Source organism: Centroberyx gerrardi, chromosome 16 (assembly GCF_048128805.1).
Source record: "Centroberyx gerrardi isolate f3 chromosome 16, fCenGer3.hap1.cur.20231027, whole genome shotgun sequence".
NCBI lineage: Eukaryota > Metazoa > Chordata > Actinopteri > Beryciformes > Berycidae > Centroberyx > Centroberyx gerrardi.
The window spans coordinates 20,349,197-20,365,518 of NC_136012.1; the positions used below are offsets into that span (position 1 = coordinate 20,349,197).

A 16,322-nucleotide genomic window follows, 5' to 3' on the forward strand; every position below is an offset into this window, starting at 1 on the left:
TATATGTGTGTGTGTGTGTGTGTGTGTACGTGTGTCAGTTAGAGCAGCAGCATCGCCAGTAGACTCTCAGTAGAGGTCAGAGGTCGCTGAGACAGGAAGTGTCAGGAGGCCAGGCTGTTTAACCTCTGAGCGGAAGTCGAAACAAACAACGGCGTGAGGAGGAATAGACTCTAAATGACAGTGTTGTAAAAGTCAGTGGTGTCAGACTGACTGCAGGTCACAGTGGCTTCCCCTCTCATCTGCTCTCTCACTCTAACAGAACACAGAATTGAAATGAGGGTGGAGATCACAAAGTTCTCCTTTAACACGTCGACAAGCTACAGGGATTTTGTCATAAAGGGAATCTGGAAATCTGAGAAAACAGTCCGAAGTGATTTGAGACTCAAATCTTGACTCTGGTTTGTACCTTGGAGCCTTCCTATATGCATCTAAATTAATGTGCATCTTTTTGTAGTGGTTGAATAATGGTTCAGAAATGATATTTTAATTCTCTTTCTTCTTTCTTTCTCCTTTTTCTGTCTTTCTCCAGAAGGGATCCGCAACATGACCATGGACTCCAGCTCCATGACGATGCCCATGTCAGACCCCAACGCCTGGGCAACAGCCATGAACAACCTGGGGATGCCTCCCATGAGCATGACCGGACAGCCACTCATGCCAGGTACCACAGAAAACCTGCTACATACTGCCAAACAAAAACCCAGTGTACTGTACAGTGAATATATTGATGTGGGAATTCATGCTCCCACAGCCCATATAGAACTTGAATTTATTAGATTTATTGTATGTTGACACGATAGTGTGATAGAAACATTTGCCCCAGCGTTGTCACAGGCACTATTTGTTGCCAGTTTTCAACAAAATATCCCGCTTTTAAGACAACAAAGCAGTCCTGGGTTCATCGTCATTTTGCGTTTCTATACTTGGTTTACACTAAAATATTACAGTATTTAAAAATAAAAGTAGATCCGGTCTCCCAAACAGGAAGTATCTCTCCTAAATGGTATTCCTCCGCTGGCGAGAAGAAAAATAGTCCGTCTATCAATAAAAATGCTATTCGGCGAAATTATGTTGTAAAACGTTGGACCCACAGTCAATTGAAAATCACAATAGCGTGATCTGTTGTTGAATATGTTCACAAACATGTTAAATGTAAGTTTTCAGGCTATTTTCGTGGCAGCTCCCATGCGTAAATGTTTTGTTTGTTTGTTTGTTTGGAGCCTTCTGCATCTACTCCCTGGGGCAGGTGTAATTAAAAATGTGATTTTGACGTTTGCGAATGAGAAATATCAAACAGGAGTACCTGTGTGAGTTGAGATTTTCCTTCTAACCATTGTGGCTACACTGTAGTTTTTATCTAAGCGTTGCCGCTGTGATCAATGTGTTGGCCCTTGTTTTCAAAATTAAATTCAGTGAGTGTGATACTTTGAAGAGACGGATAACACAGAGTGAACGAATACAGAACGAATACAGAATTTGTGAAGAAAACGGATATTATGAAACAACTTGATTTTTAATTTAAGTGGAGAGGAAATGGTGACAACGAGGAAAAGGTGGGAGATGGAGCCAAGGTGTCGGAAGTGACAGTGAAGTTGAAAACAATGAGGAAATGGAGCTAACATTTATATCTACTGCTGCTGCCACAGGTAGAAGAACATACAAAAAGAAGTGGCAAAAATGTTCCACTGGTTAGAGTTCGCCAACAACTTGATGTTTTGCAAAAACTATGACGCCAAATTTGAAAGTGGCAGGGATCTCTTCTTCTGTGAAGGGGAATTCCCATTTGAAACACACAGCTACCTGGTGTAAGGAAGCAAGTGATGTTATCTGTCACACACACACACACACACACACACATACAAATTCAAAGGGCAGTACTGACTCAGTATTTACAAGCATTCACAAATGAAATGTGAAATGTCTATCCATTGTTTATTAATAAAACCTGACACTTTTAACTTGTGTGTGCCCATAAATCTCTTTCTGTGCTCCTCTGAAAAAATGGTATGTGTGTGTGTGTGTGTGTGTGTGTGTGTGTGTGTGTGTGTGTGTGTGTGTGTGTTCATGCCTGTGAGGTGCGTTAGATCATCTCTCTACTGTTAGTCCAACTGGAGCCCGGGTCCTTTACAGTATTCATGGTAACTTGACTCTTACTGCTCTGCTTCCTTTAAACAGTTCACATCAGGTCAGCAGCTGGTAACATGGCAGGATGGTATGTGTGTGTTAGCATATCAAGCATGCCAAGTTTACAACATGGCTTTAGGAGAAGATAATGTTTCTGTATGTTGAGCCCTTTCATATGTGCTAGCTTGTTTGACGTCCATATATCTAAACACATGAACAGCCCTATAATCCCTCTAAGGCCTGGTTTCTTAAACTAAGGGTCAGGACCTCAAATGGATCATGGGCCGACTTCTTTTATGTCTTGTTATACCAACATAGCTTTACCCTCCACACACAAATTGCGCAGTTACAGTACAACACACTTGCAAAGGTTTGGTGCTCCACATAAAACACAGTGCAAATGGACATCCATTCAAAAAAGAAAGAAAGAAAGAAAGAAAGAAAGCAAGTATGTACAAATAACTTGGCAAAAGCCATAATCACAAAATCAATCCAGACAGAAATTTATGTTCTGTCCGGTCCACAGCCGGCCTCCAACGCTATAACCCAAGAGGAGGCAAACCTAAAGGGCCCCTATTATAAAAATTCAGATTTAACCCAATTTAGTTGCATGCATGATAAAAGATGCTTAATGTGTAGGCCTACATTGTTAAACATGAGATTTTGTCTGAGTGGTTCAATTTAAAGTTATTACATCTTCAAATATCCATCCTTTTTTACAGGCAGTTTTTGACTAGCTCCAGGCAATGAATCACAATTAAAGTTGGTCGTGATTGGCTCACCTCACTAGATAATTGCTAAAATCCTTCTAATCAGGCAAATTTCCCTCATTTGAGCTGACGCCCTCTGGAAGGTCAGCAGGTTTACCTCATATGAATTAGAAGAGCTGATGTCGTCTGCCAGTCACGGTCCAGTATTGTGACAGTTCTGCCTGTGAGGACTTCAAATTCATTCAATAAATACCCCTTTAACAAAACTCATTTGCAAAACATCATGAAAAACATTATTCATTATTCTGAGCCACAGTACAGTGTATTTGAAAACAGAATCGTAGAAACTGAATAATATGGGACTTTTAATATACCACAAGCCTTTCCGCAGGATCACACAAAGTCTAATATAAATATAATATAGATATAAATGTCACTATCCACAATGTCAGTTAGCGACTTAATCACACTCCTTAACAACATGCCACATGACAAGATTAGCAACAAGTCTCTATCAGAGGAGACTGTCAGTTGGGTTCCAGGCTGAAAAGGGAAGGAAAACATACTTAGATCTTTACATCATTAAAGATAAGCTTCATCTTATGACTGTATTCACGACCGAATGAGAGTTGCATTCTTCAAGTTACTGTACTTTCACTGTGTTGGAGTTACAGGCTCTATTTCTGTGGCGGTGCATGGTGGATGGCGGGGCTTGGCGTCGGCGAAGTGGCATTTCCGTTGGGTGCACACAGGTTGGGGTGTATCAGTAACGATCAAGCAGCGCGGTGCAATTTCGGTGTCAAGGATTATGGGAATTTGTACTTCGCACGCCTACGCAAAGTGCAGGCACGTTCTTTCTCACGTGGCTTTACCAGGCGTTGAGCACATGAGCAGATCCTGTTCAAAACATTACCAACCTTTTTGTGGATGATATGTTGGCCAGTTTGATTTTGATATAAATCCCTCAAACTTTTTTCATTCTAACCACATACACATGTGGCTGTGGTGTGAGTGATGATGTCATCCAACATAGAACTGTCAGTATGGGCCATGACACATGGAGAACTGTGCTTCTCCCAGCATGCAACACCTCACTACCTTCAATACCTCTGCCACCTCATCTATGTGCCAATTCCTGAGCCCAATACACCACCCAGGTATTATAGCTAGACATTAATAAAAATGACCAATACAAAAAAATATAAATTGCTCCAACAATAGGTCTTAAAGTGAATTGGTTTATACAATAACTGGGTCAATTATTAGGCTAGAAAGCCAGTGGGTCTTCTCATTTTAATTTGATAATCTACCGTAGGCCTACCCAGAGCGTAAGGAGAATAATGTGTAGTCGGTGCCTGCGTCATCACCTGGGTGTTTTGGCAATGTAACAATGTAGATAATAAGCAATTTACAATTTCTCACCTGATACACCAGCCTCTATCCCCCCAAAACTTTCCACACTTTCAGTGGGGCTTGTGTCTATAGATGTCAGGGACTGGCTGGTGGATGCCCCCCCCTCCTGTAGCCAAACTGAACCTGCAGTTCACCGCCAACTTTTATTTGGCTCTTCACCTAATATCATTGAACCGCTTCCTGCATTGGGCAACGGTTCTCCTAGAACCAGAGCAACACATGTTAACCGTATGTGTTATCTCCTCCCAAGTGAATTCAGCATCGTCTGCCATCGTCCTCGGCGGCTTATTTAATGTGCCATATATTTGCTTGTGGCGATTCTGCATTTCCTCTTGGGAGAAGCTTTTGTGGCGGAACCGCTTTGGACTGTTCTCTTCCATCACGAAATTGTCAGAACGCCGTGGCGGAGAGCACACTGCTTTTAAAGGGAAGGAAAAGAGGTGGTTTGATTGGTCATGATTGAAGCCAGGCAAACCACACCTACTGATGTATTCCTCCTAATTCAACTGTGCCTTCCAACTGCGTGGCAGGTGCGCTGCACACTTCTGGCCACGAAATTACCGAAAATCAGTCTGCATGCCGCGTGCAACGTGTGCCTTTGACTGTGCTTTGTGCCATGCGCCATTGATTCACGAAAATAGAGCCCAGTGACTCTATTATCAGTCTGAGGATGGGAGACACACACACACACACACACACACACACACACACACACACAGTACAGTGGCTCAGTCTCAGTGGCTGATTGGAGACTACTGCTCGTTTGGGTCACTGACAAAATAGCACAAGCTTGGACTTCATTACTATGGGCAGCATGTTAACTTGCCAACTAAGCAAAGACACAACTTTTCTGCAAATCTTTCCAGCTGACATCAGATAGTGAAATATGGATGGTAAACTTCAGCGTCCAGCCGATGACCCACGTAAAGGCAGATCCAGTCCCCGTCTCAGTTTTTCTCATTTTGCAATCACTGTTAATGAGGGCAGAGGTTACAAAAGAACTCTTTTCAGTCTGGACTAAGCTTGGGGAACCAAAGTGGATGCTGTCTCGCCTCCCTGCTGCTGCTTGTTTCCTATTTCACAATATGTGCCTCATGAGCAAATGTAGCCAATCAGAGAGCTGCGTCTTTGACCTGTCCTTGGGAGAGCACGGGCCCTATCTAAACAAATCGGCTCAACCAACATTGACTGATAACATTTCATCAACATTGGTTTAGGAACATCGGTTGACTGGTTTGGAACTGTGAGCTGTTAGATTAAGGAAGCACTGAGGCTTTGTCCCATCTGTTTACTTTGTCCAATATCATTACAAGCTCAGAGATCATTTATTATTAAGACTGTGGTACACCCTCACCATTCTGCATTGATAACATTACGTTCAGCCTCACCAATTCCACTCTCCATTTATAATATTAGGTTTATCCCACTCTCCATCTATGATGAGTCTTTTCTCCCTCCTTAGTAGAATTCCTTAAGCCTTTTACAAATTTGTCACCCTTCTTAGTTGAAGTGCACTTTCTCATCAACGCAACTGCAGAAAATCTACTGTGTGTGTGTGTGTGCACGTTTATGCATATTTATGCGCGTGCACGTCTACGTGTGTGAGTCCATATTTCAGATGAAGTGTGTGTGTGTGGAGGTTGCTGCCCCTTGCTACCGAGGTTTTCCTATTAAATTTAATTTGCGGTATTTACTGCGCTGCTCCTAGACTTAGCACAGCCTCTGCCAGCTATCTTTTCAAGAGTATCATAAACATTACCGACAGAGTGGGGAGCTGTCCAGCGTGATGGAGATGGAGAGGAACGCCGCTGCCCACGCATTGAGAGTGAGAGGGAGAGGAGTGTAGGGGGACTTGATCTGTGTGCCAAACAATGGATTAGGTCTCAGTTGGGGTAATATATCTTCATTAAAGCTGTTTTGTGGCAGGGAGCGGTTTCAGATGGGCGGTATAGAGAGGGAAGAAGGGAGGAGAGAGTGATGGAGAGGGAGGAGAGTCGGGTGAAGAGGACAGCTGTGTCCCCCCCTCATGGATCACCTGGAAAAACAGCTGGTGCTTCCCTACCTTTCCCTCTTACTTCCTTCCTCCTCTCCCTTCCCTGTTCCCCCTCCCTTCCTTCCTCCCTCACCAACCCGAATTACCCAACATCTTCATTAATGTCTCATTACAGCTGAGTCAGCCACTGTAACCCCCAGCCACATTAGAGCACACGCTGTTCATCTGCTTTTCACAGAGCTCAGCTCCTTTACACACTTAGCCTGCACTCAATCACACTGAAATGCTCAAACAGTACACACTGTAGACAGAACAACAGCCAATCCAACCATTGTCTTACATATGGTAAATTGAGTTCTATTGCAAATCGAGCACATATCCATTTAGTAAAAAAACAAAAACCTGAAGTGTCTCATTCGCAATCTCTAAAATCAAGACCTTAGATTATATGAGTGTGTTATCACTTATTTTAATGATGCACTATCCTTTATAAAGTACCTTAATCTTTTCATTTTGTGTTATCAGTAATTTTGTAAGAGTATGGGTCATTTTTTTTTACATGATGCATATCTCATTTTGGAACAAAACTATTCCATTATGTAATCTCCAGTCTCATAAGGAGGAAAAGTCAGTCAGTGCAGTACTTTGTCTCAGCAGAACTCCTTATTATCCATTTGCAGACAGACAGACAGCCAGACCGAAGGGATTCTGTTTGAAGTACTCCTACCAACTCATTTATCTGTCTCTATCCACTCCTCTCCTACCATCTCTTGTCTGTCTCTCCTTTCAATTATTTATGAAGAGGAAATCGCTGGCCAATCAAGGTTGACCACTAAGTGCAGCCTGAGCTACGAATGTGCGTCCGCTCTCCGTTTTCAGTCTGCACTTAACCAGGCAGCTGAAATGTAGGTTCTTCACAGTAAACCTGACCTTTGCTGAACTCCATCCATAATGCAATCTATAGATTCGGTAGACTTTGGTGAGAGATGCCCGGTCGTATTTCCAGTCTGTTAGCTCACAACCTTTTGAACTGAGCCACTCTGAACATACTCAAGCTACACAAATGCATACCCCCACTCCCAGCCTCACACACACACACACACACACACACACACACACACACACACACACACACACACACACACACCAGACACACACAAATACGCACACACACGTCACATGTGCTGTTATGCAGTCTTTATCACTAGATCAGCTTGTGCCTTATAATAATCTAAGTGGATTTGCTATTGACTCTCCATCGTGACTGAATGGATCCTCCTCTCCTCCTCTGTTTTAAGCAGAGAGCTCCCCGTGTTTCTCTCTATCTCTCTTCTTTTCCATCTGAACTGTGTGTGTGTGTGTGTGTGTGTGTGTGTGTGTGTTCCACGTATCCCATGGATGTCAATCAGACTACCCCGACCCACTTTTAACATTGGAGAGTGTCTGCATTTCATCCTCTGTGATTGGATCAGCACTGTTATATCCAGACAGGCAGCTGGACCAACAGAGTGAAAAGCACTTTGTAAACTCTATAGACAAGTGCTGTGTAAATCAAGTTTATTATTATTTTATTATTAGTTGTAATGTGGACTGAGAATCTCAGAGATTCAATAGAGAGAATCCAGTCTGCAAAAGTGTTGTCATTTTGTCAATATGAAAAGTACCGCAATTTTATTTAATTTTGTGCCGTCCATCATTTTGTCAGAGTAGGTGTCACTGTTCCCAATGGTAGATATCTTGTTTTGGAATGAAACTCATCTTGTTTTCTTCTCATCATGAGGACGCAATGGATCGGTCTCCATCTGTTTGTTTGTTTGTTTGTTGATTTCTCTGCCCATTCGTCACACTCAATATCTCAGACACCAGTGATCTAATTTTTTACAAAACCTGGCGGAATGATGCTCATCTCACCTCCGCATCCTGGCATTTTCATAATTACACTAATTGTCCCAATGGTGGCGCTACGATCACACGTCAAAACAAGGTGACATATTTGTTACTGATTGGCCCACAAGGAATCATGGGTATTTAACACGGTGCATACTTGTTTCCTAGTTTGATAAAGAGTAGTTATTCCTCCAGACATAGCTTCACTTGGTGGTAATAAGTAAAAGAAGCCTTAGAGTGTAGAGACTTTTCTTCACACTCTTCTGTACTTTTTTAGATTTCATATTCTATAATGCATTGTTATTTTTATGCAATGATTATGTAACATAGATGGACTCCCAGCTGTGGGCAGAATTGAGGTACTTTAACTTCGGACTGTGTCTGTACATCTTAGTGTTATTGACTGCAGGCGGTAAAGCTTTATTTAGTTGGAGTTGTGTTGACCATAAAGATGAGTTTTATGGTTTTAAGTTTTAAGTTTATTGATCTATATGTGATAGATATCTTTATGGCCGAGGCTGGTGAATGGAGGTTGTGTATGTTGGCGGAGAGTGTTATTATTGGGATATTGAACGGAGTTCGTTATATCACTGACTCATACACCCACACTGTGATGACAGCAGAATATTGTGGAATAGCTGGAAAAATTGTCCTCCTCCCTTTCTCCCCTCTCTGTCAAATATGATTACCTCTCTCTCTCTCTCTCTCTCTCTCTCTCTCTCTCTCTCTCTCTCTCTCTCTCTCTCTCTCTCTCTCTCTCTCTCTCTCTCTCTCTCTCTCCCTTTTTCCCTCTCTCTCTGACCTTACAAGCTACCACTTATTATCACAGACACACAGACACTCTCATCTCTAAATCTGGCAGGATTTATACACTCTGGCAGCTATGTCTAAGACATTTTATCTCAAGGATGTGATTTTGCTTTTTTCCAAGAGTTTTCAAGAGATTTTAGGACTCGTAACTCCCATTCTTCTCTAAAGGAAGATTAAGGTGTTCTTGTCTTTTTTTCTCTTTCTTTCTTTGTTTTTTTTTGGGGGGGCGGGGTCCGATTACATTCCTTTATCCTTCTGTCCTCTAGTAAACCTCGCCAACATTTTATTGTCTTAATAGGGAATATGCTGTGTGGTAACCACAACAATGACTTCTACAGTCAACTTGTCTGAGGTCACATAATATTCACAACTACTTCTTAGGGTTTGTTTCAACACTAGAAAGGCGGAGCCACCCGGCTGTTTTACATTTTAGCACGGAAATATCTCCACTTTCAAAATGCTCATCCATGACTTTTTTCCAAGACGAGATTTTCAAAATCATGCAAGGAAATAGTAGTTATATAATAACTATATTACCCCTTCAATTGATGCCTTCTCTCAGACCCCCAAAATTAATTGGCCTTTCTAATGTTAATCTGTACCAGATTAAGTGTACCAGATGTAAGAGTACCAGATGGGCGGGGTTTACTACATCAGGGCAATTCAGATGTGTCAGGTAAGTTGTCAGTCAATCACAGAAAAGAATAAAATGACTTTCAAATACTTTCCTGTGATTGGTTAAACTTTTGGGCGCTAATATATGGTGTCTGCAGGTCCATAAAAAGTCTTAAAATAAATGACAAATTAAATTTAAGGTCTTAAAAAGTATTAAGATGGGTTATTACAGGGGTTTTTTCACCATACAATGACAGGTTTCTTTGTGCTGCAAGTCCACTCTTAGATTAATACAGAACAAGGTTAGTTGTCCTTTTTCTTATACTTCACATTCATAGTTTCATCACTTTTATTAGTTATGTTAAATCAGAAATAGTCTGTTTTTTCCAGCCGCTTAGATTCGGTTTAGTGTAGCATTTAAAAGGTCTTGAAAAGTCTTAAATTTGGCTTTCTGAAACCTGCAGATACCCTGCGATATTGTCGTTTGTGGCAAAAACCCACTCTGTCTGAATAACGAAGTAATAATATATGAATAGTCAGAGTATCTCTACATTAGTATTCATTCCAAAATGGCAATTCTATTAAGCATCCTCGGGACAACAAGGACGTTTGTAATAGGCTCTTCTCATAGAGATAGATGTTTCTATTACAAGCAATAATGGCATTGATTGGCTGGTTTGGATTCTGATTAGAACTGTTATTGGATGGAGGCCTCAAGGCAGCTGCTTATGAGACTAAGGAAGATATGTGGATAGAGTTACAGAGCTGACACACACACACACACACACTCACACACACGTACGCTACCCACACACACCGAGAGACTTGGCAATTTCCACACACAAACACACACGTGTATCGGAATTCATTCAGGCTAGCATTCTTTGAATGAACAAAAAGGCTCTCGGGAGGAGGAGGGTCTCCCACTGTTCTGTCTGCTGTGTTCACTTGGCACGCATCAGCTACACACACACACACACACACACACACAAACTCACATACACACACACACACACATTCAGCACTTATTCTCTCTGATCTGACCTACCACAGCGATCAGCAGTGAGAGAGACTGATTTCTCTGACCCAGGTTAATATTCTATATGGCAAAGTCATGGGAGATTAAATAAGAGGTAAAATGAATACTGTAATCATGATAGAAATCAAGGCTCATAGATATTTAGTAGAATCTGACAGGTAGGAATGTTGCAGTTGTGATATAGACGTTTAAGATGAATTATTCTGATCTACAAAATGTGAAAAGCAATATTTATGATGGATACAGATCAATGGATTTCAGAGAGATATCTGGCGGAGATAAATCTCCAAGTTAAATTGCCAACAGCAGCGAGAGACAATCAATTTCCTCTGCATGAAACTTACTTTTCTCAGTTTGATTTTTGGGGGGCAATTGGGATTCCAGCAGGGGAGGTGAAGTGAGAGATGAAGAGGGAGATGGCTGGCAGAGAGAGAAAGAGGCCGACTTCCAGGGGGCATGGCTTGCCTGTTCGTCACAAAATATTACCCATTTTACCCAGCATACCTCACAGCAGCTTCCCGTACCCCCTGGAAATCAGAGAGGAGAGGAGGAGGGAGGAGGGAAGGGGAGGAGAGCGGAGGGGTATGATATCAAATGCAAACATTGTTTATTTTATTCCTTTCCTGTGCCTCTGATTGATGGACAGCTTGAAATGCAATTACATTCAACAAACCTCCAGGAAAAAGATTAATATATAGTTTAATAATAAAATAAAGGACCATGCTGAATATGTATGTGTGTGGGTGCTTGCACGCTTCGCAACAGTACAATGTATAGTAATGAAGCAGCACAGGGAGGGATGGATGGAAACAAAAGCCAGAGAGCAAAGGAGTGAGAGAAGGAGATAAGAGATAAACACACACAGAGACGTGTGGCCTTGTGTGGGCGGATAGAGAACTAGAAGGTTTCTTTTGATGTATTTTGTTGAAGGGCACTCTCGTGATCTCTTGAGTCTCAGAGGGGTTTCTCGCTGCAGACCTCTCTCGCACTGAAAACACTGAAACACTGGGTCATTGCTCTGTTAGTGATGAAACATGAAACATGGCTTCCGGACTGAGGCTCCATTGTTGCCATAGTGATGAGAGAGCCGGTGTAGCTGTAAATCCCCCCGGAAGAGGAGACAGTAAATAATCTCTCATCACAAACATCTCTGCTGCTACTCTCCGTACATGCCCTCAGCTCTTAAAATAGGGAAAAAACACACACACACACACACACACACACACACACACACACACACACACACACACACACACACACACACACACACACACACACACGCACGCACTAGGAATGTGTCAAAAAAAGAAATTCCACCCTTTTTTAAAAGTTTTATTTAACCAGCAAAGTTCCATTGAGATAATGGAATAATGATACAGTATAACAAATGTAACAAAGTACAATAGTTTAGTATAGTGAACAGAAGAGAGAGAGAGAGAGAGAGAGAGAGAGAGAGAGAGAGAGAGAGATATTTTATTATAAGTTATCTTGCACTGTTATACATCATCTATCTGTGATGTTCAGTGCATTCCAGGAGTTATTTATTATGAAGTGTACTTCTACTCCAGTTAGTGATTTCTTACATTTCCCAGAATGCCGATCGACAAGCCCCAGAGAACGTGCCTGAACTTGTTGCTTTCATCTGTGGGTTATGCATGTAGGCGGAGAGAGGGATAGCGATAGTAAGCAAGAGAACGAGAGTTTTTCCATTCAAGAAAAAGCGAGAGTCACGCCCTTTTCTCAAAACACAACATGTCTTGTGGCTGGTGGTCTATTTAGGCTACTGTCAGTGGAGAAATTGGTGTCTCTCTCTACGATGGATTTCTCCCTTTATGATTGCTGAATGTCAGTGTAAAATGGTGAGTCTAGAAAGAAACCATTGTTCTTTGATTATTTTTGACACCAAAATTGGACATTTACCGTTGATGTTTTAGTTTTTTGACAAATTTTCTGCCATAAAACTCCATTGTAGCTGTGTCTTGACGACATCTACGTTAGGCCAAGAAAAACACACCACCAAACAGCAAAATGGGCCCGTAAATGCAAGGCACATCGCCAATAGCTATGTTTTTTTTTAAACAGTGTTAAAGTGTTTTGGGATGCATTTAACAATACACAGGTTGCAATCCTTGTTGCCATAATCCAAGGTGAGCATTCACGCAGAGGCCTGATTCATATGTCAAAAGAAAGATGTAGCTACTAACCCACAAATGGTGACTGTAGAAGACATCAGGCTATGCCTTCATAAATCTACAGGACCATCAGACAGGCAGCACCATTCTCCAGCCACCTAATCCATTGTTACAGGGTGGAGTGTTTGTGTGCGAGTCTGTCACTGGGGTTATGAAGTGGGATCGTCCCATCACAGACGTTTCATTGAATTAGGCCCATGACACCTCCAGAAGACTTGTAACCCGCTCTCGACCCCAATACAGCTAAAGTCGCCTCCATTGCCCTGTACCTACACTTGGACTTATCCGTAATTCCCAACATTACTCAGTAATATCTAAAGTCAACAACAACAGGCTAAAGGGCGGCTGATTCTGCTGGCTTGAGACAGTCTGCTCAGCTTATCAGAAACCGAGTTTTATCAGCCATCTAACATATCAACACTAAAGAATAAATATGCCAGCAATCATGTTACAAACCAGAGCAGCCTTATACTACTACCAACCACTTTGTGAGATAGAATGCTAAAAGCACAAGCTAACAAGCCAACATTACAATCAATATCAAAGCAAACATGCTGCTAATGAACAGCCACAGCAACCATGCTATTGGCAAGCAAGCAAACATCAACCTTGCTGCACCTGCACTACATTATCTTTATGCCTGAGCGCTGACTGTGCTTGCTGGACTGCTTCTGTTGGCTTCCATTTTTGCTCCGCTGATACAGTAGGAACTACACTCCTAACCGTTAGGACTTTTGACTGTCAGTGTCAGTTCCCATCTTACTTTAGCACATTTAAACTCCTCTGTCAGGCTGGATATAGGCAGTTGTAAAATCCCACACAAAGCTACACTGCTAAGACACCGCGGGGAATCAAGCCATTTCCTAACATTTGAGCTAATTAGCCTCTCTAACCTCTCTACCTTTGATATAGGCATCTCATATACTGTCAAGGGCCACATTAGTTGAGGCAACAGACCAAATTGTCGGCACCACAGTTTTAATTTACCCGGTAGTCCTGACCTCTCAATGCCCTCAATGCCTCTAACTACCTCCTGCCTCTCTCTGCCCCTTGTCATTAGGGCTGCATCTTACCACCTTCCTAAGCTTTTGACAGGCTTCTCTAAAACCGTTCGAATTGCTTCCTCATCTATGTAGAACCTTTTGTTTGCCAGTTTCCACAATGGAGAAGCTTAACTTTCATCCTAGCCCAATTTAGGTTATCGTTTAATTTGTTCAGCAACCTTTTGGTACAAGGTGCAGTTGTAGTCATTGTAGTCATATCATCAATATAGGGTGGTTGGGTGTATTTTTCCTTTAGAATACAATTTACACTAGGCAGAACGAAAGACTTGCTTACGTGTTGACACGTCGGAACAAGTTTGCATAGCTAATTGCTGCTGCATTAAGAAAAAAAATATCTTTTATCTGTTTCAAAATTATCTCTTATCAGTTTTAACAAATATTTAACACAAACAGATATGCTTGACTTGAGCTATAGGTCCTAGAAAATGAGCCAGCCATGCCCCTAATCAGATCAGTTCTTTATCTAAACACAAACTTAATTCCATCCTTCCATCAACATAAAAATCATAACAAAACAAATCAAAAACTTTCTCTCGCCACACTTTCGCCTGAGGAACAACAAACATCAGCTTGGAGTTGGATAGAATTACCATGGCAAAGCAAATGGAGCAAAACATATAAACAAAGACAGAAATACAGAGAGATGTGCAGGCAGAGAGGAAAGCGCATGAACACACACACACACACACACACACACACACACTGACTCAGCCCTGAGCAGTCAGATCATGTCTATTGAAGGTAGTGTGCTGAACCTGAGTTCAGAGTGCTAGAAGCAGGTGAAGCCAGGATGTAACCCTAGAGACGACTTTACGTCTGATCTAGATGTTTTCTGGGTCCAGATGGAGCCTGGTTTAATCCCTCTCTCTCTGAATACACTGAACATACAGTACAAACAGAAAGGTTGGCAGACCGACAGACAGAACGGCATATAGTCAGACAGCCAGACAGATAATAACTACATAGATAGAGACATACACAGATCGATACATAGGCCACGTCTGCACCGCAGGCCTTCATGCCCAGTTTTGAATTGCTGCTCATATCTGATTTGTTCAGATGACTGTTCATATCTATTCTTGGAAGTAGCCCATATCTGATAACAATATGAACTGTCAGCGATGCCGAAAAGACACGTGTGCAGAGGAACAATAACAAAAGATGTCATGTTTGTTTTTACACCTACGCTTCTCCCACACATTTCGCTTACGTTATGTGCCTTCATGTTTTGATTGTTTTTAGTCTGCTATTTCACTTTCTTTCCATCGTTTCCATGGTGTCTTTCCATCGCTGTGTCTTGTTGTCCTCCGTGCAAACGCTGGCTCAACCAAGCCGCCATCAGTGCCGAACAGTTGTCTTAGGTGAAAGCCATTAGATTTACTTTACTGTGATGGCAGCACTGACAAATTCTGATTTGAGTGTTTAAATACAAATCGCATGCAGGTCACATACTTCGGGATCCAATTTTGTACCAAATATCTATGTGGTCAGCATTGAAAAAATGTGACTCCATGCAGGTTTTTGCTGTTCACGCTGATTAGAAAGCATAAAATCTGGGGGGAAAAAATCTGAATTGGGACACTTTCAGCTGCAGTGTGAACGCAGCCTTAGATACATATTTAGATAGACAAATACTTCATAGATATATAGATACATGCAGTGGGCGGAAAACGGCGCATCTTGGCACGCTGGAATAAGAATTGGCATGCCGCAGTACGAATGCCTTCTACGCCTCTCTCGCTCGTTCTCTCCTTCACTCCTACTTCCCTTATCTCTCCCCTGTTATCCATCTTCCTCTCCTCCACCTCAGCAGAAGGAGAAGTCATTCATCGCTCTGGCAACCCAGCAGGGTTTTTCCTTATCGCCTGCTTCCCCTCTCTCTGTCACCTGGCCGGAGACTGATGGTGAGGTCATCAACACGAGACAGAGAGAGCCCCGCGACCCACCGCAGTATCACAGTTCTTCATCTTGTACCCTGTTTGGTTTGGCAACATCTTGTCATTGATAACTTCTTTGGTTTCCATCCCTCCCCCGACTCTGGACTTGCTGTATGACTCGTCGAACTTGATTTCTCTTTCTAAGATGACTCCGCTAAAAGAAAACGACGAGCTAGTCCTCTTGAGCTTACATTGTATCAGTAGTTTGTCGTTCTTTCATTTCAGTTTTGTCTCAGTCAGGTTTTTGTCGCCCGTGGGGATGGAGGCTTGGCATTCGTAGTACACACATACATGCACACACACGCATGCAGTGACAGCCTTTCACTTCCACTGTCTGCTGAAGTAGAGGCTCATGGGAGAGGGCAATGCATTTCCATTTCAAAAAGCATCATGCAAGGATAGTGTGTGTGTGTGTGTGTGTGTGTGTGTGTGTGTGTGTGTGTGTGTGTGTGTGTGTGTGTGTGTGTGTGTGTGTGTGTGTGTGTGTGTGTGTGTGTGTGTCTGTGCATGTGCGTGTGTGTTCGCCCAGGTGCAGTCT

At 42.2% G+C, this 16,322-nt stretch overlaps 1 protein-coding gene across 1 annotated transcript in view; it reads left to right on the forward strand.

Moving 5' to 3' along the window:
- Positions 1-532: 532 nt before the first annotated feature.
- The window catches only part of LOC139912484 (ecto-NOX disulfide-thiol exchanger 2-like), a 68,392-nt gene continuing 52,602 nt past the window's right edge, over positions 533-16,322 (forward strand). Inside the window, exon 1 of the mRNA XM_071900303.2 lies at positions 533-661. Within this exon, the coding sequence (XP_071756404.1) occupies positions 544-661 (118 nt within the window). The 5' untranslated portion in view covers positions 533-543. The remainder of the gene's footprint in view (positions 662-16,322) is intronic.